Source organism: Maniola hyperantus, chromosome 28 (assembly GCF_902806685.2).
Source record: "Maniola hyperantus chromosome 28, iAphHyp1.2, whole genome shotgun sequence".
In the NCBI taxonomy this organism is placed as follows: domain Eukaryota; kingdom Metazoa; phylum Arthropoda; class Insecta; order Lepidoptera; family Nymphalidae; genus Maniola; species Maniola hyperantus.
In genome coordinates, this window is record NC_048563.1 from 174,747 (window position 1) to 200,032 (window position 25,286).

At 41.7% G+C, this 25,286-nt stretch overlaps 4 protein-coding genes across 8 annotated transcripts in view; 1 reads left to right on the forward strand and 3 right to left on the reverse strand.

Moving 5' to 3' along the window:
• alpha-Cat (catenin alpha) overlaps positions 1 to 25,286 on the forward strand; it is an 89,541-nt gene that overhangs the window by 4,972 nt on the left and 59,283 nt on the right. For all 4 annotated transcript variants that reach the window (XM_069508353.1, XM_069508351.1, XM_069508354.1 and 1 more), the window contains exons 8-15: positions 1,534 to 1,652; positions 2,395 to 2,479; positions 2,915 to 3,030; positions 3,867 to 3,984; positions 4,778 to 4,870; positions 5,979 to 6,135; positions 6,379 to 6,484; positions 6,665 to 6,759. In XM_069508353.1, the coding sequence (XP_069364454.1) occupies positions 1,534 to 1,652; positions 2,395 to 2,479; positions 2,915 to 3,030; positions 3,867 to 3,984; positions 4,778 to 4,870; positions 5,979 to 6,135; positions 6,379 to 6,484; positions 6,665 to 6,759 (889 nt within the window). The remainder of the gene's footprint in view (positions 1 to 1,533; positions 1,653 to 2,394; positions 2,480 to 2,914; positions 3,031 to 3,866; positions 3,985 to 4,777; positions 4,871 to 5,978; positions 6,136 to 6,378; positions 6,485 to 6,664; positions 6,760 to 25,286) is intronic.
• On the reverse strand, positions 7,223 to 12,846 carry LOC117995040 (larval cuticle protein LCP-17-like). 2 transcript variants are annotated; one of them, XM_034983026.2, is made up of 4 exons: positions 12,700 to 12,846; positions 8,964 to 9,161; positions 8,132 to 8,239; positions 7,223 to 8,037 (listed from the first exon to the last, which is right to left on the reverse strand). In XM_034983026.2, the coding sequence occupies exons 1-4, from the start codon at positions 12,700 to 12,702 to the stop codon at positions 7,945 to 7,947; spliced, it is 402 nt and encodes a 133-aa protein (XP_034838917.1). In that variant the 5' UTR covers positions 12,703 to 12,846; the 3' UTR covers positions 7,223 to 7,944. The 2 variants fall into 2 exon arrangements, with proteins under 2 accessions (XP_034838917.1, XP_069364554.1); XM_069508453.1 differs by lacking the exon at positions 12,700 to 12,846 and adding an exon at positions 10,388 to 10,411.
• Positions 18,730 to 21,695, reverse strand: LOC138404441 (esterase FE4-like; the record flags this gene model as incomplete). Its single annotated transcript, XM_069508328.1, has 4 exons — positions 18,730 to 18,919; positions 19,253 to 20,287; positions 20,678 to 20,892; positions 21,504 to 21,695. Coding segments are annotated over 4 exons (1,632 nt in total), but the record flags the coding sequence as incomplete, so codon positions are not given.
• On the reverse strand, positions 22,543 to 25,137 carry LOC138404369 (bile salt-activated lipase-like). The gene is made up of 4 exons (XM_069508093.1): positions 24,961 to 25,137; positions 24,495 to 24,709; positions 22,927 to 23,961; positions 22,543 to 22,732 (listed from the first exon to the last, which is right to left on the reverse strand). Exons 1-4 carry the CDS (start codon positions 25,135 to 25,137, stop codon positions 22,543 to 22,545), a joined length of 1,617 nt encoding a protein of 538 aa, XP_069364194.1.

Below are 25,286 nucleotides of genomic sequence, written 5' to 3' on the forward strand. Positions count from 1 at the left end.
GTCCACTGTTGGACATAGGCCTTCCCTAAAGAGCGCCACCACACCCGGTCTTCAGCCTTCCTCATCCAGCCACTTCCCGCCAGCCTCTTTAGCCAGCCTCTTTAGCCTTTAGCTCAGTGTTTCCTGCCAATTATAATCCGGGTATCTTTAAAACCAGAGTGAATAGGCACCTTCTAGGCAAACGCGTCCCATCTTAAGCCACATCATCACTTCCCATTAGGTGTGATCGTGGTCAAGAGTGCGCCTATGATGAATAAAAAAACCGGCCAAGTGCGAGTCAGGCTCGCGCAAAGAGGGTTCCGTACTACAGTCGTATTTTTTCGACATTTTGCACGATAATTCAAAAACTATGATACATAAAAATAAATAAAAATCTGTTTTAGAATGTACAGGTGAAGACCTTTCATATGATACCCCACTTGATATAGTTATCTTACTTTGAAAATTGAAAATACTAATTATTAGTTCATGACCACAATTTAATTTTTTTGTGTGTGATGTAACCACAAATTCACGGTTTTCAGATCTTTACCCAAATGTCAGCTATAAGACCTACCTACCTGCCAAATTTCATGATTCTAGATCAACGGGAAGTACCCTTTAGGTTTCTTGACAGACAGACAGACAACAAAGTGATCCATTAAGGGTTCAGTTTTTCCTTTTCAGGTACGGAACTCTAAAAACAAAAAACAAAGAGTTTAGATAATGTTCGATAACATCCCGGCAAGCTCATTCCACTGCTCTTTTTTCTACAACCGCACCGCACTCCACCGTAAGGAATTTCACCCTCACCACCTGGGTGTCTGGTGCACTTCGACCGTCCGCTGTGCCAGATCCTTCTTTCCACACATTTGCAAACTGTGGAACCAACTCCCATCGGCGGTGTTCCCACAAGATTACAACATGGGGTTATTCAAGGGGCGGACCAACAAATTCCTAAAAGGCCGGCAACGCATCGGCGGTTCCTCTGGTGCTGCAAATGTTCATGGGCGGCGGTAATCACTTAACATCAGGTGAACCGCCTGCTCGTTTGCTCGCTATATCTATTTAAAAAAAAGCCGAGTTTAAGACCGACGATGTGTACATGTAGCAATAGTTATTTGTTACAAGGGGTAAAGTGATATTTTGTTCCTCGAGGGCGTTATTTTGAGTTCAGGGCGAAGGATGCAAGGATTCTAAAGTAGAATCCTGGTAGCGAAGAATTCAATATATTACGCGTGCCTTCAATTGAACACGAATTTGGAGAGGGATTAGAGTAACAACCTCGTGCAAGTTTCTAGGCTATACTGCCTCCTATTGCAAACGTAAATACGCTGCCGGGGCGGTTGGTTGTGCTCGGTGGCGCCAGCTGGGCCGACGGTTGTGTCTCGAAACTTCTATATATAGTCCAGATTGCAGAAAACTCCGTTAGTGCGAGTAGTGTCAGTGGTACATTTGTTCGGGACTACGTCATGAAATGTTATCGATTGACTAGCGCCATCTAGTTGCATCTGTGGCAACCGCCACAAATATTTAAAAAAAAATTGTTTCCAGGAGCGCATGGTGATGGAGCCATTAGCTTACTCCGAGCTCCGCACGCGGCCGTCGCTGGAGGAGAGGCTGGAGTCCATCATCTCCGGCGCGGCGCTGATGGCTGACAGCTCTTGCACCAGGTACTTAGTGTAACATATACTACCCTCCCGACCCTGAAGAGATACTTCTTAGGGTTCCGTACCTCAAATGGGAAAAAGGAACCAACCCTTCTAGGATCTTTTTTAGTTAGCGTTTAAACTACCGTGAGTGATTTCTATTCTAAATAAAATCTGTCCCGGCTGTACTCACGTGTTTAGTCGACGTTGGCACGACTAGTTTCCATCGAGCCCTGCTGGTCTGATTGCAGCCAAGCGCAAGCATCTCGGGCTGGATGATGCAGCTTAGATGGAGCGCGCTTGTCTAGAAGATGCCTATTCACTCTTGACGTGAAGGCACCAATATTATAATTGGAGGGGAAAACTGATGCTGGAAGGTATGATGTGTATGTATTTTTAATGTAATTTTAATGTACATAATTTAAATTAATGTATCATTGCATGCCGCAAGGTAGAATTTAGACGTACACTAATAATACCTTTAAGATCTGTAAACTAACCCAAATTCGCAATAAAGAGAATTGAATTGAAGGGTGCTCCAAATCCTAGCGGTTCGAATTGGAAACGAGGAGCATATCGCTTCATACAGTACGCGGCAGAAAATAATGTTCATCGGCCTTTAGAATGACATTTTGACTTTGTAGAGCATTGTCTCTGTCACTCATGCCTATGTACGTAGGTAGGTATGTATGTAGGTAAAAACACTATCATAAAAATTATAAAAAAATTAGTAAGGTAAGTTGAGATGAGTTGACTTGTGCCGCAGGGACGAGCGTCGCGAGCGCATCGTGGCGGAGTGCAACGCGGTGCGACAAGCGCTGCAGGATCTGCTGCACGAGTATATGACCAATGTGAGTGTCGCTGTGAATAACTTTTAAAAAATACAGCTTTTTTTTCTTTAAAAGAATGTTAGCCAAGTTAAATCGCTGACTAATACCCTTTCCTCTCCAATTAGGCGTAAAGCTTGGGAGAGTAGGTAAGACGATAGTGAAACGGGTGAGATTTGAACCGGCGACCTTTCGGTTTTCAGTCCGCTCCTTGAACCGTTGAGCTATCGAGGCTCTAAATCGAGGTTTTTTTTTGTGTTATTTTTTCTACAATTTAAAACAATTTGCCCTATATTATACTATAGTATTGGTTAGTTTCAAACCCGCAATGTATAGTATGTATGTGTACACAATATAACAATGCCCTGACTAGGACGCGGCATCTATCTACGCAACGTTCGTTGACCTCTAGCGTCAGTCAGATGTTTTCATTTCAACACCGTGTATTTGGTTCCCCAGGCCGGTCGCTCGGAGCAGTCGGAAGGGCTGGAGCGTGCCCTGGAGCAGATGTGCCGCAAGACCAGGGACCTGCGTCGCCAACTGCGGAAGGCCGTGGTGGACCACGTGTCCGACAGGTGAGCTCCCAGCACGTGTGTGGCGAGTGGTGTCCGCAGACGGACTGCCTGTATGAGGCTCGGGGGTGGGTCGGCGCTGATTGGCTGCCTGATGGCGCGGGCGGCTAGTCACGTGGCCATTGACTCGCCAGCCTCAATAGCTCAACGGTTAGAGGGGCGGATTCCCTACGAGAGATATTTAAGGAAATAGGTATTCTTACAGTAGCTTCCCAATATATTTACAATAATATAATTTTTGTACGACAAAACATTCACAGTTACAAAAAAATCAGTGATCTCCATGATAGGCAAACTAGAAACAAAAATAAGCTAGCTACTCCTGCGCTCCGCCTCTGGAAGGTGCGAAAGTCATTTGTGGGAATGAGTGTAATATTTTATAATAAAATGCCACAAGCAATTTTGGACTTGCCTTTACACAAGTTTAAAAAATGTGTTAAAAGTATGCTCCTAAAAAAAGCATATTATACAGTCGCAGACTATGTAAACGATAAAAAAGCTTGGATTTGACTCGCTCCAGCAATGCACGGGGCTGCAATGGCTTGTATAGTACGGTATATTGACATTGTAAATTGATAAATTAAAAAGAGCAACCGCCGAGTTTCTTGCTGGTTCTTCACGGTAGGAACGGCATTCCGAACCAGTGGTAAATTAAAACTACCTGACTATTCATAAACACTTGTAAAAAGTTTACATGAATAAAAAAACATTCTATTTTATTGTATTCTATTACTGAAAACCGAAAGGTCGCCGGTTCAAATCCCACCCGTTGCACTATTATCGTACCTACTCCTAGCACAAGAAAGGGGAATATTAAAAGTCGTGGTGTTCTGTCGTAGCTTCCTGGAGACCAACGTGCCGCTGCTGGTGCTGCTGGAGGCGGCCCGCAGCGGCAACGAGAAAGAGGTGGAGGAGTACGCAATAGTGTTCACCGAACACGCCAACAAGCTGGTCGAGGTATGTACGCACACCGGCAGACATACTTCTTGTCTACCTTCTGACTGACTGACTGATCTGTCAACGCACAGCTCAAACTCAAAAAAAAACTACTAGACGGTTGGGGCTGGGCATGCAGCTATTATGACGTACACATTCGCTAAAATTTGTGTAGTCCACGCGGCCGAAGTCGCGAGCACAAGCTAGTATGTTGAAGGCGGAAGCCACTCAGCAAGCCAATGGCACCGATCCTGTTGTCTTTCTCTAATCTAAATTTAGAGTATCTGCGTCTTCTTCTTTTTAATGTTTGCTAAAAAAGGACAGAACATGAATTATTATAATACATTTAAAGATTGTAAATTTTAGTGCACGCTACATTTAGCGCAACAACAGGCTCGCGAATGGCTGCTAAAGTCACGAGGTTTGTCAGCTCTAAATTAAATTGAAAACTGTCAAAATGTGTCCTTTTTTTTAAATAGAGATAGCGAGCAAATGAGCAGGCGGGTCACCTGATGTTAAGTGATTACCGCCGCCCATGAGGAACCGCCGATGCGTTGCCGGCCTTTCAGGAATTTGTTGGTCCGCCCCTTGAATAACCCCATGTTGTAATCTAGTGGGAACACCGCCGAACACTGCCGTGTTTGTCCTTTTCATATTATATTAGTAAGAAGAGGATGTGAATAGTGTAAAATGTAAGTGTGCTCCCATGTTGTAATCTAAAGGGAACACGGCCGTGTTTGTCCTTTTCATATTATATTAGTAAGAAGAGGATGTGAATAGTGTGTTCTCAGAATCAGTAACGTTTGTGTTGCAGGTGGCCAACCTGGTGTGTTCCATGTCCAACAACGAGGACGGCGTCAAGATGGTGCGCCACGCGGCCGGACAGATCGAGGCGCTGTGTCCGCAGGTCGCTAGCCATGCACATGCATATGAACAACCCCCGGCTCACTACAGAGCACAGGGCTCCTCTCACAGTGAGAAGGGGTTTGGCATTAGTCTACCACGCTAACCATACCAACCATTTGGTCTGGTGGGAGGCTTCGGCCGTGGCTAGTTACCACCCTACCGGCAAAGCCCTGCCGCCGAGCGATTTAGCGTTCCTATACGATACCGTGTACAAACCAAAGGGGTATGGGTTTAATAAAAACTGCCATACCCCTTCCAGGTTAGCCCGCTATCATCTTAGACTGCATCGTCACTTACCACCAGGTGAGATTGTAGTCAAGGGCTAACTTGTATCCGAATAAAATAAAAAAATGCTGATTGGTAGACTTCACCACACCTTTGAGAACATTATGGAGAACTCTCAGGCATGCAGGTTTCCTCACGATGTTTTCCTTCACCGTTAAAGCAAGTGATATTTAATTCATTGAAACGCACATAACTCTGAAAAGTTAGAGGTGCGTGCCCGGGATCCGCCCCCGACCCCGACGACCCCGACGACCCCGACGACCCCGACGACCCCGACGGGCGCCGCCTTCAAAATATGATGATGATTAATCAAATGAGTCAGGATCACAACCTTTTAGATTTGCCGAGCCTACGTGGGTGCACTAACAATATTCTCGCACTACGAGAGACAACACAAACTACCCTCAACAATAACTATAGCAACCCCCACTAACTATGAGTCATGACATCAACGTCTCCTATGAGACTGATAACCCCTAACTAACCCTACCTAAACCGGCTCCACCATCCCCATACCGGTCCCAGACCAACCAGCTAACCTAGCACACCACAACCTAGTACTTTAACCTCAAACAACAGAAAACACACAGGTAATAACAACAACAACAATGATTGTAAAACCTACAGGACGACAGACACAGTGCCTACTGAGAAATGCCCTCGGCAAGAGCCACGGTTCATTATCATCAGCACAGCCCGTTCGATTTTATAGTCTCACAACAACGGTGGGGCGATGACGTAATGTTCAATGAGCAATCTGTTTAAACACGGCACTGCCGACATATTTAAAAATTATTTTGAAAAAGTGTTGTTGAATTGGGCAGGTGATCAACGCGGCGCGCGTGCTGGCGGCGCGCAGCCGCTCGCGCGTGGCGCAGGAGAACGCGTCCGCGTTCGCTCGTGCTTGGGAGGCCGCCGTGAGGCTGCTCACCGACGCCGTCGACGACATCACCACCATCGACGACTTCCTCGCTGTCAGTGGTGAGTGTCCAAGACGCGGCCATGAGTGTATAGGTACATGTAATTGCGTGTGCATGTGTGCGTGAGTGTGCGTGCGGAACTAGCTTATTCCCGCGACTTCGTCCGCTTGGACTTCACAAATTTCAAATTTTCATCTATTTTAGTGGTTTGAGCTGTGCGTTGATATATCAGTCAGTCAGTTTTTCCTTTTATATATACGTGTGATGTAAATGCGTGAATAAAAATTACGTTATGTATATACAGAGAACCACATCCTGGAGGACGTGAACAAGTGCGTGGTGGCGCTGCAGGAGGGAGACCCGGACTCGTTGGAGAGGACCGCCGGCGCCATTCGCGGGAGAGCCTCCAGGTGACTATCATAAATTTCGTCACTGGCTACTGCCAGCGAACCGTGGCCTAGCGGTCAAGCCGTCAGGCGCAAACCCAGAAGACGTAGGCTCGAATCCTGCCGGTCCGCAATTTTTGATATGTGTTAAAAGTTATTTTGCAATAAATGACCTCTGTGATGGACACAGTATTGTGTGTGCAGGGTGTGCTCGGTGGTGACGCAGGAGATGGACAACTACGAGCCGTGCATCTACACCAAGCGCGTGCTGGAGGCCGTCACCGTGCTGCGCGATCAGGGTGAGTCTAGCACGTAAGGCGTTGTTACTGCACGCGACATGTCGACGTGGCGGTCGGGGTTTCCTCCCCGATGGGCATTTTATTTTAATTCTCACAGAACCCTCCACAGAATTACACACTTAAATTACAAAATAATATGTTTTTCCCTATCCCTACCTAGGTCGCCTCCACGTCACCCCTTATAGTGACTCCCAGACCAACCATTTAACCTCAACTATTCCAACAAACAGGAACCTCATTAGATTACAACAATTGTAAATCCTACAGTACGACACCCCGTGTCTACTGAGAACCGCCTCTGGTAAGAGCTAGACGTATAATGCCTCGCTACGCACGGCGCGTTCGATTTTATTGTCCAACGTCGACGGTAGGGGGGATGATGAATCGATCGATGGGCAAAGTGTTTACAACCAAAAGACGGCACTGGTGTCATGCTTAAAACAACAAAAACAAACAAAAAATATTCCATTTATATTGTATTTTTTATTTAAGTATCACATAATCACACAAAATATGGCCGATTGATTTCATAGAAATCAATTCACAGATCTTAAAAATGTTTTATTTCCTTAACTCTAAAAATTATAAAAAGAAAAGGTACAAAACTATTGACTTGGTATTAAATTTAACTAAATTATGTTGTAGAGCAAAGCTAACTAAACTAAATTGAGGATAACTAAATAATCATTATTTTTAAAGACTATTAGCCATGTTAATAATGACTAATATTCCCCTTTCCCCTTCAACTAAGCATAAAGCTTGTGGTAGGAGTAGCCACGACGATATTGCAACGGGTGGGGTTTGAACCACCGACCTTTCCGATTTCAGTCCGCTACTTTGACCGTTGAGCTATTGTGGCTTTACCATTATTTGTATTTAGTTTAGTTAGTTTCATGGCATACAGTAGTTTTGGGGACCTATTTTCTGTTCATTTGACTAAGATTAACGTATTTAACAATAAAAATACAAATTGTACAAAAAACTAAAATTCGACTAAATTGTCAAACTGCTCGGGTTTAATTTTTTTTGTGAGCAAACGAGCAGGTCATTTTCATTTGAAGAATCTTTTTTTTCACTCAGAAAGTGATTTTTTCCTTTCAGGAATTAGAGTTTTGTGTACAATAGTATAAGTTATACAGACTACCATTTTATAGGGGGTATCTTAGTTTAGTGTAGTGTTTAGTTTTAGTTAATTTCCTTTGGTGGGTTGGCTCGGATGTACTCCAGGGCGCGGACGATGGCGTCCGGGATGGGGGGAGAGGTGGGGATGTGGGAACCCTGGAAAAGAATAAAAGAGTTTTCAAATTACAATTTACATACAAAAGTGAATGGTTCAATATAGCCGGACGTTTGACAGCAATCTCAGTCTCACCCTAGCATTGTAGCCGTTCTCGTCTGCGGTGTACTCCAGCTGCACGAGCTCCCCGCCCGGGGCCGTCCAGCGCGCGGAGCCCTGCACCACCTCCGCCGGGTTCTCGGCCTGCAACAGAGGGTCAATCAGCATTATACTTGTCACCCCACTTGCTCTACAATACCTTGTTACAGACCTGTTAGCTAAAAGTTGTTAGGGTAGAGTACCTCATAACATTCCTATGACTTCGCCGGGTTGTAATGTTGTACTTTAATAATAATAATCTTTTTTTTGGGACCATAGCGCACACAATTACACAAAACACAACAACACCAAACAAACGTACAGAAAAAAACAAAAAAAACACAACAAAGAACAAAACATGAAGACAAAAAGATCACAAATAAATACTGATAAGTTCGGCTTTCCATGCATCTCAATTCTCAACCGAGAAAACCACCGCCCTCACTCAGCTCCGATAGATGGTGTGCGTGTATCGTTTCTATTTCTAATTTTCTAATTTATAACTTTTAAAAACCGAATCATTAAATCGGCCATAAATCGTACACGGTAAGTTTTACAAAAAAGTTTACAGGAAACAAAAGATGCAAAATTTTATTCTCTACAATAATGGTCTGCATAACTCTTGCCCTAAAGTGGATAATTTTCGAGATATCGGCCAAAAACTTTCCTTCAAGATTGCGATCGAAGCTCCACCTGGATCTGTCAGCATTTTGTGATTTTATGGTCAGTAAGCGACCTTTAACCTAAAAAAATAAAAAAAATGATCGGAAATTTACTGCGAGGTTGACCAAAAAAAAAGGGCTTTATTTATTGGCCTATTGGTACTCACTCCAGGCACAATCTTTGGTGCGCCCTGCTCGCTCGCAGAGATGCCGTTCTCGGTCTCGTAGGTCCAGCGGTACTGCCCCTCCAGCCCCGTGTCCAGCTCCTGGGTGAGGATCTGGGCGTTGGCCTCGCCCGTCTTGCCCACGATGTGGGACACGTCGGCGGACGCGTAGGCCACTAGGAGGACGACGAGTACTAGTTTCTGGGAATCAACAATTAAACTTAGCAATTGGTGAGGAGAAATTTAGAAAACTTTCTACTGAGTACCTTTATTAATTTTTTTTTTTTTTAAAGAATATTAGCCATGTTAAATGACTAATATTCCTCTTTCCCCTCCAACTAAGCGTAAAGCTTGTGCTAGGAGTAGGTACGACAATAGTGCAACGGACGGGGTTTGAACCGTCGACCTTTCGGTTTTCAGTCCACTCCTTTACCTGTTGAGCTATTGAGGCTCATAAAATTAAAACGCACATGAAGCAGAAGGGAATAAAATTATACCTAGTCCAGAAATGTAACAGTAATCTACGAAAGAATAAACTTCTCTAACTTGACTAATCAAGACAATGTGCGGAATGAGGGTAGGGAACGAGCGTGGCCCGACTTTTATGCTAAGCAACTGCCTAAGCTTGGCGATCGGGGGTGTCTGGCTGTTAGGTGGTGGTCTTTGGAGTAAAATAAATAAATAATCATTTATTTGCAAGAACGTTGGTACAAAAAAGATACAAGTATACAATAAAAAGAGCCCTTAACATTCGACTAAGTGAATAGTGTGCAAATATTGTACGAGATAGAAGTTCGCTATCTGTCGTAAGCTGTGGTATAAATGACACATGGTTGTCCTACTAGAAAGACGACTCGACCCGTTTTTCCTTTTGAGGTACGGAACCCTTATAGGATCACTTTGTTGTCTGTCTGTCTGCCTGTCTGTTTGTCAAGAAACCTACAGGGTACTTCCCGTTGATCTAGAATCATGAAATTTGGCAGGTAGGTAGGTCTTGTAGCTGGCATTAGGGGAAATCACACAAAAAACAAAAATTGTAAATACTAATAATTAGTATTTTCAATTTTCGAAGTCAAGTGGGGTATCATATGAAAGGGCTTCACCTGTGCATTCTAAAACAGATTTTTATTTATTTTTATGCATCATAGTTTTTGAATTATCATGCAAAATATTAAAAAAAAAACGACTGTAGTACGGACCCTCGTTGCGCGAGCCTGATTCGCACTTGGGCGATTTTCTTACTCGACTGCGGCGAAGCTCAAAGGAGGGTTATGTATTTGAGCTGTATGCGGACGTGTAGGTCTGCACGTGCTTGTCAGAGAGTTGGTTCCCACACTTAGTAAGCAATGTGGCACCGCTCAGTAAACAGAATACCCTTTGATTATAACATGAAGCGACGCCACAAGAATGCAAAGGTCAAATACTACCTCTGACATTTAAACTCGCTCTCGACCAGTGTGGTACAACATATAAGCGACGCGGGTTGGGACACTATTATACTGTGTATGTATCTAAATATAATACGACGTTGTAAAAGAGTAATATATATATGGTGCAACTTTTCATTGCATTATTGCATCATCCCAGTGACAATTAAAGTTTCAAAGAGAGTGCACGCGTCTTTTATTTAAAATCACACTCTCCAGTGGAAACGAGCAAAACTCAATCCTATCGCGTTGACATATTATGGTCCTTCGAGCCGGATATGAACCAGTGACCTATGGATTGTATGATACAGATCCGAGGAATAATTTTGAACATTTGGTTAAAAGTACTATATGAATTTCTGGTCTCTTAAAATTTTCAATTTAAAAATTCACTTTGCATATATCGTAAAATCAAAATTATCATGCTCGCGACTTCGTGTCCGCGTGGACTACACAAATTTCTAACCCCTATTTTACCTTCTTAGAGGCCATATTTTTGAAAATCCTTTCTTAGCGGATGTCTACGTCATAATAGCTATCTGTATGCCAAATTTCAGCCCGGTCCGTCCAGTAGTTTGAGCTGTGCGTTGATAGATCAGTCAGTCAGTCAACTTTTCCTTTTATATATTTAAAAAGATGGCAGTGAACTTCAAAGAATTCCACAAGCATTGCGAATGAAAACTTGTAACATTTTGTTTGTTTGTTTAAGGGGACTCACTTCAGTGCTTTCTTCATACAAACGTAGGAGGGAAAATACAACAATATTCGATATTGTACGCACAAAAATAAGAATTATATCGATTTATCTCGTCTTTATCTAGGTTCATTGATACATAAAACATTGAAAAAAATATTCATTTAAAAGTTACGAGCCTCAAAAGATCCCTATTTTAACACTAAATTTATGACAACTTTGGGCGTAAATAAATAAGATTAGGTATATGAAAATTCTAAAAAAAATTATCATTAGACATAGTTTATTTATTCATTAGTTGAAATAACTTTACTTTGCAAACATAAATTCAGTAGTTTTTTCTCAAAAATACTTTTCCTAAACCCCTTTCGCGCGCTTGATTTCGGTGAAAATCATCGTGCCTCTCAGCTTTCTCATACAATGTCAAGTGAAAAGCAAACATGTTACCCACGTGCGCTGCCAACTTCGGTCGAGCGTCCTGCGTCACCTTAAGACGCGTCAGCCTACATTCTGTACCAATCACTGTGATGTTGTAATATTGACGGACGACTAGTTAGGTTCGTCTTAATACCTGTAATTACGTTTAACTGTTCGTCTGTCTGTGGCTACGGGTCGAAGGTCGAGCGCAGAAGAGGGCTCGTACTAGTTCATTTCACATTTTGTTCACATGCGGCTTCGTCCGCGTGGATTCAGGTTTTTAAAAATCCGTAGGATTCTTTGATTTTCTTACATATAAGGTAGCCTATATGAAAATTTTTATAACTAGGTTTTTTCGTAATTTCGTCAAAATCGGTTTAAGTTCCGTAAAGGAATAAATCCGAAAACCGTGAATTTGTGGTTACCATAGAAAAAGAAATTGATATTGTGTTCATGAACAAATAATTATGTTCTCAGTTACTCTATTTTTATTTTTATGTTAAAAAATTGAAAAAAACTTGTCGTTTACGGATCGTGACGTCATTATTCACCTTCCGTACATCGTGACGTCATTATTCACCTTCCGTACAGCAGCGTGACGTTCGTGGTAAAAATAAATAAAAATTATGATTTTTTTAAATTATTCTCTTCCATAATGAATTCTAGCTCCAAACTTTACAAAATATCACTTCATTTTATTACTAACTAGATGATACCCGCGACTTCGTCCGCGTGGATTTAGGTTTTTGAAAATCCTGTGGGAACTCCTCAATTTTCCGGGATAAAAAGTAGCCTATGTCACTCTCCAGGTCCTTATCTATACCCATGTAAAAATCACGTCAATCCGTTGCACCGTTGCGACGTGATTGAAGGACAAACCAACAAACAAACACACTTTCGCATTTATAATAAGGGTACTGATATTGGGCACAAAAATAATCGATATATGGAATCGTATTTCACAATAAGTTAATATGGAGGGCACGAAAATAATCGATATATGGAATCGATTTCACAATTAGGTAATATGGAGGGCACGAAAATAATCGATATTTGGAATCGATTTCACAATTAGGTAATATGGAAGGCACGAAAATAATCGATATATGGAATCGATTTCACAATTAGGTAATATGGAGGGCACGAAAATAATCGATATATGGAATCGATTTCACAATTAGGTAATATGGAGTGCACTCACCATTGTGGTGTGCGGAGGATTCACTCACTGTCGAGATGAACAAGCGTCTCGCTATATATAGGCTTGTGACTACCGCAGCGCAACGGCGTGGCGCGCCCGCTCTCTAGCTTGGAGGTCGCAGGTTCTATTCCCGTAGCCTCCTGTACACTGTAGCTACGAGCTGCTCAGTGAACAACACCAGAGTGAACTAGAGTGAGGGGACTCTCGGTTTGATCCTGAATCAGTACCCATCTTCTTTTTCACTCTGGGCAGGTTTCCGCACGTAAACGTTGCCGTCTGTTGCGCATAATACGGTATTTGACAACTAGTCAAATCAGTGAGTAACTTTTTATCAAACGTCAAAACTCGCACTTAGTATGCGATATTCTATGAAATACTGGAATGTGACGTCACATCGTAATGACATACTTTTTTAGTTTAATAGATAATTTAAAATGGTTATTTCACAAAGAATATGGATTTTACGTATTTTGGAACACCTCTATTTAATAACTAGCTTATGCTCGCGACTTTGTCCGCGTGTACTACACAAATTTCAAACCCCTATTTCACCCCCTAAGGGGTTGAATTTTCAAAAATCCTTTCTTAGCGGATGCCTACGTCATAATAGCTATCTGCATGCCAAAATGCAGCCAGATCCGTCCAGTAGTTTGAGCTGTGCGTTGATAGATCAGTCAGTCAGTCAGTCAGTTAGTCACCCTTTCCTTTTATATATATAGATTACTGAGAAATAATTCATTTTTGATGTAGTCAAATACCCAATTCTATCAGTGCCCATACCCATGTGTTTGTTTGTCCTTCAATCACGTCGCAACGGAGCAACAGATTGATGTGATTTTTCCATGGGTATAGTTTAAGACCTGGAGAGTGACATTGGCTAATTTTTATCCCGGAAAATCAAAGAGCTCGGTGCGCAAATCCGACTCGCACTTGGCCGGTTTATTAGAAAAATTTGTGGTACAACATGATGCGTAATTTTGAACGTACCACGCACAATGGTACATTATCGAAATGTTGCGACATGACATGAGGTATCTCATTTATTCTCAAACTTCGCCTTTTGGTGCACATCGCGTGATCTCCGCTTTTGGGGATTGCGCAGTTAATTGACACATACACACATACAAAAGAATGATATTTTATAGTATAAATCCTTGTGATAACCTGGTATAAAAAAAACCGGCCAAGTGCGAGTCAGACTCGCTCAACAAGGGTTCCGTACTACAGTCGTATTTCTTCGACATTTTGCACGATAATTCAAAAACTATGATGCATAAAAATAAATAAAAATCTGTTTCAGAATCCACAGGTGAAGCCTTTTCATATGATACCCCACTTGATATAGTTATCTTACTTCAACACTCAAAAATACTAATTATTAGGTGATCCATGAGATGTGCAGCTTTGCAGTTTGGCGAGATAGAAGTTGTGTGCATTATCTTCTCTTCTCTATAATATAAAAATGAATCACCAAATGTGTCGCTCATCGCAAATCTCGAGAACAGCTGAACCGATTTCGCTAACTCTTTTTTTATAATATTCCTTGAAGTACGAGGAAGGTTCTTACGGAGAGAAAAATTTAATTCAACTTCCTCCTCAATTTTCTAAACTCCACCCGAGCGAAGCCGGGGCGGTTCAGCTAGTATTAAATAAATTTAAAAAAAATGTCTATCCCGCTAAGCTACATCGTACATATATTTTTTTTATTCAGATACAAGTTAGCCCTTGACTGCAATCTCACCTGATGGTAAGTGATGATGCAGTCTAAGATGATAGCGGGCTAACCTGGAAGGGGTATGGCAGTTTTTATTAAACCCATACCCCTTTGGTTTCTACACGGCATCGTACCGGAATGCTAAATCGCTTGGCGGCACGGCTTTGCCGGTAGGGTGTTAACTAGCCACGGCCGAAGCCTCCCACCAGACCAGACCAGAAATTTAGAAATTATAAAATTCCAAACCCCTGCCAGGAATCGATCCCGGGACCTCGCACTATTAAGACAGCTTATCTGGTGGAAAGGCAGCTTAGTCCTCAGTCGCGATGCTCGCCGCGCCGCTCGCCGCGCCGGCACAGTGACCCCGTTGTATGGGCAGATGAGTCAACGCAATCCGCGATCGAACATTGAAGATGTAACAACATCTTCGCCTTAAACGCCTATAAGGCGGGTGTCAAGGTTAAAGAAATTCACTACACATGTACACAGGGTGCTTGAATTATAATAATTTTTAGGGTTCCGTACCTCAAAAGAAAAAACGGAACCTTTATAGGATCACTTTATTGTCTGTCTGACCTAGAATCATGAAAATTGGCAGGTAGGTAGGTCTTGTAGCAGACATTCGGGGAAAAATCTGAAAACCGTGAATTTGTGGTTACATCACACAAAAAAAAATTAAATTGTGGTCATGAACTAATAATTAGTATTTTCAATTTTCGAAGTAAGATAACTATATCAAGTGGGGTATCATATTAAAGGTCTTCACCTGTGCATTCTAAAACGTTTTATTTATTTTTATGCTTCATAGTTTTTGAATTATCGTGCAAAATGTCGAAAAAATATGACTGTAGTACGGAACCCTCGATGCGCGAGCCTGACTCGTACCCTAAAAATAAAGTAAAAACACCCTATTATATACAACAACGCGTTAATTGATTTATTTCACGGATGGCCCTTTAAGGTGACGAGGTTTTTATAAGCGTGGTGTAAGAAGCTACCTACTAAGTGATTTTATGGTTGCCATCTTGCGACATCTGACGGACTTTTGTGTCAAAAACCACTTCATATAATTAAGACTTAACTACCTCGTTGGCGTGGTGGCTGTAGCTCATGGGGTCGTGGGTTCGATTTTCGAGACAAAAAAAAAAAATTGTCAAGAAAGTTTTTCTAACTCAGTGTCTAACACTGAATGATAGCCTTCCTTCCATCTTAGACTGCATCATCACTTACCACCAAGTGAGATTGCAGTCTAGGGCTAACTTGTATCTGAAGAAAAAAAAGATGATTGCAGAACCGGTGGAATTCGAACCAATATAATATCTATGGCTGTCGCGGCCGAAGTGTCTCAACCAATCTAACCATAATCAGTACCCTTATCGTAAATGCGAAAGTGTATTTGTTTGTTGGTTTGTCCTTCAATCACGTCGCAACAGTGCAACGAATTGACGTGATTTTTTGCATGGGTGTAGATAAAAACCTGGAGAGTGACATAGTAAGTAGACCTAGTAATTAATAAGTTATTTCACAAAAATTGTAATTCAAACCCAGGACCGTGTAGCTCTGAGCTTCCTAACCACTGCGCCATCACAACTTATTTTTGACGCATTACAAGAATCGTCTTGTAAACATTAAACATCATTAAATATTTAACAAATTCAAAATATATGCGACCTTGACATAGTAAAAAAATCACGTTATCCATAAACCATTTTCAATTCTACTGCTGCGAAAATAGAGTTGAAAATTGTATGACTTTTTACGTCAATACGAAGCTTAAAGTTCAGGGGTGAATGCTTTGATCACAGACGTAAGAATAATGATATAGACTGAGCACTACTGTTTATAAATACCGCAAATTGCTAATGCGCGTGGCTGCCATTTTAGTGACGTCAGCACTGGACTGAAGTTTCGAGCTGATGGTATATTTTTATTTCGGCTGACGTAAAAATGACGTCATTTCGATGTTAATGAGACATGGTCCCAGCGCATTACCAATTTGCGGGACTTAAACCTGTATCCAAGGCTCCAGTGTAAGCTTTTTCGGACATAATGAGGAACTTTCCGGGGAATTCCCTAAAAGCCTCATAGATGGCGCTGTTGATGTCCTTTCAAGGAAAGTCGTAGTTTTTTTCTTAAATCGAACTTTTGTGTTTGAGTATGTTTAACAGAAGCTGAGCATGATTGTAGTAACTCATGTATGAGTATTTGATCATAGTGTGTACATATCGGCTCGACCATCTCACTGTCCACGTCTTCACTGTGCGGCGGTCCGAGTTCGACTGCCTGCCTCAGTCGTTTTCCCCTTCCATGCACACTGCGTGGGGTGTAGACACGAGACGACAATAGTGTCTTGAATGTATTATATGTGTTGGTATGAATGTAAGTTTGTATGTATTATTTGCCTGTATGCTACAGTGATTATTGTATTTAGTGTATTTAGAAACTCGAAACACTGCGGAAATGTTGCTGGTTGTGTTTATAACCTCACCTGGTTTTGACACTAGATTTATTTAATACTCGAGACCAGTGACTTCGCTACGATTTAGTTATTCAGAACTCTTTAATTTTTCAGCATAAAAAATAACATTATTTTTCTATGTCCCAGAACATGAACGGCGTCACCTATGAGGCTTTTAAGAAACACGCATTAGAAAGTTGCTCATTCATTTTTGGCGGCGCGTTTTATGTCTATTTTTCCTGTAATCTATGACTTGTAAATCGTTTTTTGTTGTTGATAGATCGGATCTATGTAAGGAATTTTAATCACTGTTTGGAACTGATCAAGATTTATTCTTCTTTTGTAGATTAGTTTTAGGGTTACGCATTGTGACTATTGATAAAAAATATAAAGCAAGCTAGAAAAATATATGCCTAAACAAGACCCTATGTCCTACTCCGCGATGCAAGCTAGGTATAGTTCCCGGCAGTTAAATAGTCGCGTCTGACCTACTATGTAAGTGCGAGCTTGCGCAGGTATTGTTTGTTGATGTAGCACTCACACTAATGCAGGTGGCTAACGCGGGGTAAGGCGCGACGCGCGGGCTGGTGTGTTCTGCTCCCTCGCGTCGCTATTTTGTATTGCGACGCGTCTTGCGGTTAACTTCAAGAACAACTATTTAATTGGCGTGGACTAAATCTCCGCTTCAATGAAAACGACGCACCATGTGAATTGAGCAATCTTTAAACATACGGAACCACTCATGTAATTATATTACTCCACATTGATCTGTTATTTAAACATACGGAACCACTCATGTAATTATATTACTCCACATTGATCTGTTATTTTGAATGTTTGTTTAAAGTTCATGGTTTTTCTAATAATATAAAAAAACGCCTTAAAATAATCGCTAGCTTGATAACTAGTTAAGTCTATGCGACTTGCTCTGCGCTGATTGAGGAATTAGTTGATCCACCCCTTGAATAAAAGAACCGCTTATTTCTGTTGCGTGTAATGAAATCGTTTTTGCAATTTCACGAAGACGAGTGGCTCATGCTTGTGTTTAAGTCGTATCGGTATACGTAAGGTACACTAAATGTGTGCGTTTGCGAGCGCTTGCTCGCGCCTGATTGGTCCGACACGCACGCACACGTACGTAGTGTACGCGTACGTCTAGTACGCGGCCGAAAGTAATGTACATCAGCCTTTAGATTGACATTTCGGCTTTGTAGAGCGTTGTCACTGTCACTTATGACTTATGATTATAATATGACGTTTTGTCGAAATAGAATAGAATAAAATGTTTTTTTATTCATGTAAACTTTTTACAAGTATTTATGAATAGTCAGGTAGTTTTAATTTACCACTGGTTCGGAATGCCGTTCCCACCGAGAAGAACCAGCAAGAAACTCGGCGGTTGCTCTTTTTAATTTTTCAATTTACAATGTTATTATACCGTACTATACTCAACGGAATGTCGGATTCAACGACAGAGACAGTGCTCTAAAAATGTGCTATCTCTTTGCAAAGGTCGATGTGTACATTAGTTTCGGCCGCGTACCGTACGGGAAGCCCGTCTATACGACGCGCAAAAGCCGGCAGGAAATATTGTACAACGACCTTTAGAAAGAGATTTCGGCTTCGTAGAGCGTTGTTGCTGTACTCATACCTATGTGAAGTTTTGTCGCTCTCAACGACAGAGCCATCGCTCTACGAAACCGCTATCTCTCTCTAAAGGACGTACAATATTTTCTGCCGGGTACTGTAACCACAAGTAAAGTTCACTCGCCTTCGTGAATTGCAAGAACTACACAAGTGGTAATAATACATGTCTCTTGCACAAACAATAGGGCTACGTCAGCAACCTAATCCCCCTCTAGTTCTCCCGATATCCCTTGAGCTTGTTCTTGTTGAGCTCAAAGAACAGCTCCCAGAACGCCATGCGGTCGTGGTAGGGTCTCGCGGAGACGGACAGCTCGCTGTCGATGTTCAGATACGTGTACATGTGCTCGGTGATCGGTGACCACTTCACAGGTAGTAGATCGGACGTCTCCGGTGTTGGATTACTGGAAGATTAAAAATTTGACAATTTTCAAAAGGGTCAGGGTCCGTGAGTTCGATCTTGTGTACACACCTCGAAATTAAATATCAAGTGTTTTAACGGTAAAGAAAAATATTGTGAGGATACATTGATACCTGATAGTTCTCCATAATATTCTCAAAGGTGTGTCAAGTCTGCCAATGCGCACTTGGCCAGCATGGTGGACTATTGCTAAACCCTTCTTATTCTGAGAAGATACTCGTGCTCAGAAGTGAGAGCCGGCGATGGATCGATCGTGAGTCTCTAAAGCCAAACTACAAACTATGATTTTATCATACCATTGAAGAAAGCCTCTTACCCATACTTGACGAAGTTAGTCCACAACATGGTCATCTGATCGATTACGCGTTGGTCTGCTTCAGACGCAGCATCCTTCTCATAAGACAGATCGAACAGGTAACTAATCTCATCTGCATGCGCTGCTCCCGGGATAGTAATATTTTGTCGTTTCTTAATGTAATTCCTATCGCCACTGTACGAAAACATATAATAATAAACATCCTTGGCACCGGTTTTGAGGTATTTTTTTAAGCTGGTTTGTATGGGAAAAGCAAATTCATAATCTGATTCGAAATCTGTAAGGTTAGTTCGAACAGCTTCGCTTAATTCCTCGTCTCCTATATAAAAACGTCTCACAATATCTTCCATTTCTTTAAATTCCTCGTCATATATAAATTTCTTTTGCAAGGAATCCTCAAAGACATTAAGGTTTTTAAATTCTTCAGCTGGCATAGCGGCGTATGCGGCTAACTTTTCTTTATTGGTAAATCCGATTAACACAGGAATGTCCTTCACTTTAGGTATATCCATATTCATTGGATGATCCGTTAAAATACTATCGACATTGTCAAATTCTTGTTCTATACATGGTCTGCCTCTTAACCCAAGTTCCTCGAAAGCAGCGATGACCAACTTAACATCAGTCTTTGCTAAGAATGCCATGGCTTCAGAGAGGTCTTCTGTTTCGAAGCCTAGTTGCTGAGCAGTTCTAAAGGGTTTACTTCTACCCGATTCTTCTAAGAGCCCTGGAGAAAGTGTGGAACCACTCTGTATGATCGCTTGGTTAAAAAGTTTATCTTGTTTCGACAAGAGATGGTATTCTATCGAAGCAGCTCCTGCACTTTCTCCCATCACCGTTATTTTGTTCACATCTCCACCAAAAGCTGCAATGTTGTCTCTAACCCAGCGCAGCGCTGACACTTGATCCTTGAAACCCTGGTTTCCTGGTACCTCAGGTGTGTCGAGACAGAAGAATCCATACGGCCCCACTCTGTAGTTCAAGGTTACCAGGATGACGTCATGTCTTATCAGATATTTGGGACCGTAGATGTACCTGTACAATTGAACGTTACTGTTTCGATTTACGTAATCAAACGTATGAACACGTTTTTTGGTTTCTGATTCGTATTGTTATGATATGGATTTTTTCCCTACTACCTAGAGTATATTATGCTGTTGAAATCATGAATTTGCATTTTCTAAGCAAGAATGCTCTAGAGGGAATTTATTATTTCTAATTTGCCTCTGGCCTGTTGGGAGGTTTCGGACGCAACTAGTTACTACCTTACCGACAAATACGTGCCATTCAGTAATTTAGCGTTTCGGTCCATCGTTGCGATGTAATGTATTAGGGGTTTGAGCTGAGCGTTGATATCAGTCATGTTTATCAGTTTAAACGCTTTAAAGGGCTTTATTATCTTTGAATGATAAAATTTTATCTTACCTACTGGCAAACCCATACGAGAATGCACCTCCATAGATCCAAACCAACACAGGCAATCTGTTTCTCGAGCTGGCTGTGTTAGGCACGTAGATGTTCAAATGTAGGCAGTCCAAAGTGCCGACTATTGTTTTATTAAAGTTTTCCATTTGGGGACACATCGCGGAGTCATCGAAGGCGTCGAAAATAGTGGCGAATTTCGGTTGAGGGATGGATGCCTGAAAAATTTACATTGGTAGACTGAAAAGTCTTAGTAATTTTGGGTATACTTAATGAATTAAATTTAAAAGTATGGGAATTTAAAGACGTATTTTAAGGGAACCTCAATTTCAAAAACGGGAAAAGGCTACGAATGTTTGAGGCTCCTGGTTGGGCCAGAAAATTTTCAGTAGCATCCTGGAGTTGGGAAATGGGCGATGTAACAACCAAGCGACTTGCAGAGCACATTGACCCGTTAGTCCAGCGCCTCATCTCCCTCCCCCTGGTCGGGCCGAAAGTTTCTATTGAGAAATCCTTAGTAGCGAAGTTGGGAATTGGGCGATGCGTCATGAACCTTGCGCTTAATCTCTTTCCAGTAGAAACTGATCGCCACCCCCTCGGATTATGAGAATGAGTGAACAGACAACCGAGAGCACACAACACAGGTTTGCGCAAACCCTTGTGCTCCATAATATCTCCTGCGTAGTTGGCTAGACTCCGTTGACATGACATGGCTGACGTGGCGAAAAGACCAGGAATGTTATGAAGGACCCGGACTGATCGATACTAGTTGGGCATAATATACCGGGAAAACCCAGATGTGAATAAGACAGGTTTAAAAATCTCTCACCCCAAAAGGATTGTTCTCGTCTACTTGCGCGTAAGGTATCCCCAAGAACATGGCATACTGTTCATCGTCAGCTCTCAACCCTCGAATAAGTCCCGCTGGCGAATCCACCAAGGGATCCAACCTGACCAAGCCCTGAGCTGACCCAAAAGTCAAGAGCAGCAGCCCCAAAACCCACATCTTGTCACCACCACGTTAAGATCACTCTGATTCAATGTCAGGAGAAACGAATATAATGCTATCTCCAGATAAATATTATCTATCAGATTTTGGAGATTCTATTATCTTGAGATGTGCTTGTCCAATTGACTGAAATTTGTGAAATTAACGGAATTTTAGGCTTTGGCCGTGGTCGTTAATCCCCCTACCAGCAAAGCCGTGCCGCCAAGTGATTTAGCGTTCCTGTACGATACCGTGTAGGAACCAAAGGGGTGTGGGTTTAACAAAAACTGCCATACCCCTTCCAGATTAGCCCGCTTCCATCTTAGATTGCATCATCACTTACCACCAGGTGAGATTGCAGTCAAGGGCTAACTTGTATCTGAATCCAAAAAAAAATTGTTTTTGTACGTGTCTATAGTGAATACCATGAAATATGAATTTATGTATACTTATCTCTTTTCCGCATATTCTTTCGGGTGAAATTAGGTTTTTAATTTCTCAAATCCTTTATTAGTGCACCCCCACATGTTTGGGTCTAGCGGTTATAAAGGCTCTGCGTCGTCAGTCAGTCAGTCACACTGCTAACGTTTAAAATGTAAAGATGAATATTTGAAACGAGTGACGAGATGATTGAAATTGTTGGTCTTGTTATTTAGTGTACATTTTATCTAATACTTAGAAAATGGCACTTTTTCGACTCTTCTCTTCTCTCTTTATTATATACAACAAGAATTTCATAAATTCTCTTCAAAAAGCTCGTTCCTCTATCGCTGAAGATAGCCTGATATGAATTATTAGTCGAAAAAAAACATATTCAGTATTTCATTTATTTATTATTTATTATTTATCCGTGTAAGAAGAACAAAGGGTTTAAAACTATCTAGTTCTCCCGATATCCCTTGAGCTTGTTCTTGTTGAGCTCAAAGAACAGCTCCCAGAACGCCATGCGGTCGTGGTAGGGTCTCGCGGAGACGGACAGCTCGCTGTCGATGTTCAGATACGTGTACGTGTGCTCGGTGATCGGTGACCACTTCACAGGCAGTAGATCGGACGTCTCCGGTGTCGGATCACTGAAAAAAAATACCGTAATTAAATAAATACTCACCAACATAGCGCACAGTTTACGGTACAAAACACAACAAAAAAAACCGGCCAAGTGCGAGTCAGGCTCGCGCAACGAGGATTCCGTAATTCAGTCGTATTTTTTCGACATTTTGTATGATAAATTAAAAAAGAGGCTCTTGAAAATAGCAAAGACGCTTACCCGTATTTAACGAAATTGGTCCACAAAGCAGTTAACCGGTCGATCACCAGCTGATCCGCGTCCGTCGGCTCCTCCGTCTCATACGACAGATCGTACAAGTATCCCAACTCATCCGCATGCGCTGCCCCTGGTGCAGTCACATTCACCCGTTTCTTGACGAAATTCCTATCACCACTGTACGAAAACATATAGTGGTACACATTCTTCGCTCCATTTTTGAGATACTTCTTCAGGCTCCGTTGTATGGGAAAGGCGAAATCGTGATCCGATTGGAAATCTATAAGGTTATCTCGTAATGCGTCGCTCATCTCCTCATCGCCAATATAAAATCGTCTGACAATATCTTTCATTTCTTTAAGTTCTTCATCATACACAAACGTTCTTTGCAACGCATCTTCAAAGACATTAAGGTTCTTAAATTGTTCAGCTGGCATGGTAACGTAGCCTAGCAGCTGTTCTTTATTATTGAACCCGACTAAAACATTAATATTTCTCGCTTTAGGCATATCCAAATTCATTGGGTAATCAGTCAAAATACTGTCGATATTTTCAAACTCTTTCTCTAAGCATGGTCTACTGCTAATTCCTAATTCTGTAGTCGCTGCTATGACTAGCTTGACATCAGTCTTTGCAAGAAATTCTACTGCTTCGTTCACGTCTTCTGTATCGAAACCAAGCTGCGCTGCTATTCTCAATGGTTTACTTCTACCGTCTTCTTCTAAAAGTCCTGGAAGGAACGTGGAACCACTTTGCGTGATTGCTTGGTTAAACAGCTTCTCATATTTAGATAGGAGATGGTATTCTATTGAAGCCCCTCCAGCACTCTCTCCCATCACTGTGATTTTGTCTACATCACCACCAAAAGCAGCCATGTTGTCTTTTATCCAGCGCAGCGCTAGCACCTGGTCCTTCAGACCCTGATTTCCTGGTATCTCAGGTGTGTCGAGGCAGAAGAATCCGTACGGTCCCACTCTGTAGTTCAAAGCTATTAGAATGACGTCATGTCTCACCAGATATTTAGGGCCGTAGATGAACCTGAAAAATTGAATATCGTTAGATCTAAGCTATTTTGTTAAATGACATTACATTTTTATAATAGTGTTTTTGACTACACATAAAAAATATTTAGACATCATCATGACGTCACAATCGTGAACTATTAACGTCGCCATAATAGTCTGCGCGAGGTAAAGAAGTCCGACCAGTCAGAAACAAGAAAACGTCTGACAGAAACTCAATAGTGCATTTGTAAGATTATGATATAGTGGTGATAATTTTTACGCGAACTTAAAACTAAAGCTACGAAGGTTCCAAACGCGCCCAGATCTGAGAAGAACCCACAACAACAAAAACAAATAAAAAGCAACTGCCTCGGTATACATGCCGGTAGAAAGTTTTTCGCTCTCCTGTAAAGTTGCTAATTTTAACTTACGTGGTCTTACAACTTCAACGACAATTTGTAGCTTTGATAAAGCTTCTTCTTCTTCTTCTTATCACAAGAATTTGCTTTCTAACGGTAGCAGTTTTGACCTTTATTAAATTATTTCTTAAAATGGCCGTTTTCTTACCTGCTGGTATATCCAATGGTAAATCCACCGCCGTGGATCCAGACGAGCACGGGAAGTTTATTTCTAGAGCTCGCTTTGTTGGGGACGTAGATGTTCAGTTGCAGACAGTCCAGCGAGCCCACTATGGTGTTGCCGTACTCCTCCACTTGAGGGCAGACTGTAGAGTCGTTGAAGGCGTCGAAAATTGTGTCGAATTTCGGCTGAGGGATGGAGGCCTGCAATCCGAAATTAATATAATTCGGTCAGGGAAAAAGAATGGGTATTTGAACTACATCAAAATAAATTATTTCTCAGTGATTATTAAATTATAGAGGGTCTTCCAAAATACGTAAAATCCACGTCTTTTGTTAGTTTTAAGTGTAATAACCATTTTAAATTATCGATTTAACTGAAAAAACTACTAATCGATAGATACTAATCGACAACTTTCTCCCTAATAAAAATGTAAGTACATGAAATCTCTTACCCCAAAAGGATTGTTCTTTTCAACTTTCGCGTAAGGTATCCCCAAGAACATGGCATACTCTCCATCATCAGCTCTCAACCCTCGAATAAGTCCCGCTGGCGAATCCACCAAGGGATCCAACCTGACCAAGCCCTGAGCTGACCCAAAAGCCAATATAGCCAACCCTATAGCCCACATGTTACTACCAACACGTCTTAGATCACTCTGATCCCCAATGTCAGGAGATGAACGGCTATCTTCAGATAAATCTTATCAGCTATCTTGAAGATTCGATATCTTGAAAAGTGCATGTATGACAAATTGTTTCAATTGACAGACAATGTTTT

What these genes read in the sequence shown, in the direction of transcription:
- LOC117995040 (XM_069508453.1), bottom strand. An exon ending in CACCAAAGATTGTGCCTGGA is followed by an intron (nt 8,240 to 8,963) that starts GTGAGTACCAAT and finishes CCTCTGTTGCAG; the next exon opens with GCCGAGAACCCGGCGGAGGT. An exon ending in AGAACGGCTACAATGCTAGG is followed by an intron (nt 8,038 to 8,131) that starts GTGAGACTGAGA and finishes ATTCTTTTCCAG; the next exon opens with GGTTCCCACATCCCCACCTC.
- LOC138404369 (XM_069508093.1), bottom strand. Translation starts at nt 25,137, where the DNA reads ATGTGGGCTATAGGGTTGGCTATATTGGCTTTTGGGTCAGCTCAGGGC. An exon ending in AAAAGAACAATCCTTTTGGG is followed by an intron (nt 24,710 to 24,960) that starts GTAAGAGATTTC and finishes TTCGGATTGCAG; the next exon opens with GCCTCCATCCCTCAGCCGAA. An exon ending in ACCAATTTCGTTAAATACGG is followed by an intron (nt 22,733 to 22,926) that starts GTAAGCGTCTTT and finishes ATTTTTTTTCAG; the next exon opens with TGATCCGACACCGGAGACGT.